Source organism: Penaeus monodon, chromosome 22 (assembly GCF_015228065.2).
Source record: "Penaeus monodon isolate SGIC_2016 chromosome 22, NSTDA_Pmon_1, whole genome shotgun sequence".
In the NCBI taxonomy this organism is placed as follows: Eukaryota; Metazoa; Arthropoda; class Malacostraca; order Decapoda; family Penaeidae; genus Penaeus; species Penaeus monodon.
In genome coordinates, this window is record NC_051407.1 from 8,847,493 (window position 1) to 8,847,723 (window position 231).

Sequence of the window (231 nt, forward strand, 5' to 3'; positions counted from 1 at the left end):
CACGCAACTTCCTCACTCAGTGCTTTACCGTTTGAGCGTGAACCAGTCCGAGTACTGCAGCTGTTCACCGTGCTGTGTTGACTTCCTTATGTAATCGTCTTGTCCCATATAAACATCGTATTTCTCACATACTGCGTGGGCGGTCTGGCTCCTTTGCTTGTGTTCCTCTCGCATCATTGCTTCGTTCTGGTGGGGAGGAGGGGGGAGGGGGGTTATGTGATTTGTTGGTAG

General features: G+C 51.1%; 1 protein-coding gene across 1 annotated transcript in view; it reads right to left on the minus strand.

The window, feature by feature from the left end:
• The window catches only part of LOC119586917 (carbohydrate sulfotransferase 11-like), a 31,931-nt gene that overhangs the window by 20,062 nt on the left and 11,638 nt on the right, over positions 1 to 231 (minus strand). The window contains exon 2 of the mRNA XM_037935648.1: positions 29 to 186. Within this exon, the coding sequence (XP_037791576.1) occupies positions 29 to 186 (158 nt within the window). The remainder of the gene's footprint in view (positions 1 to 28; positions 187 to 231) is intronic.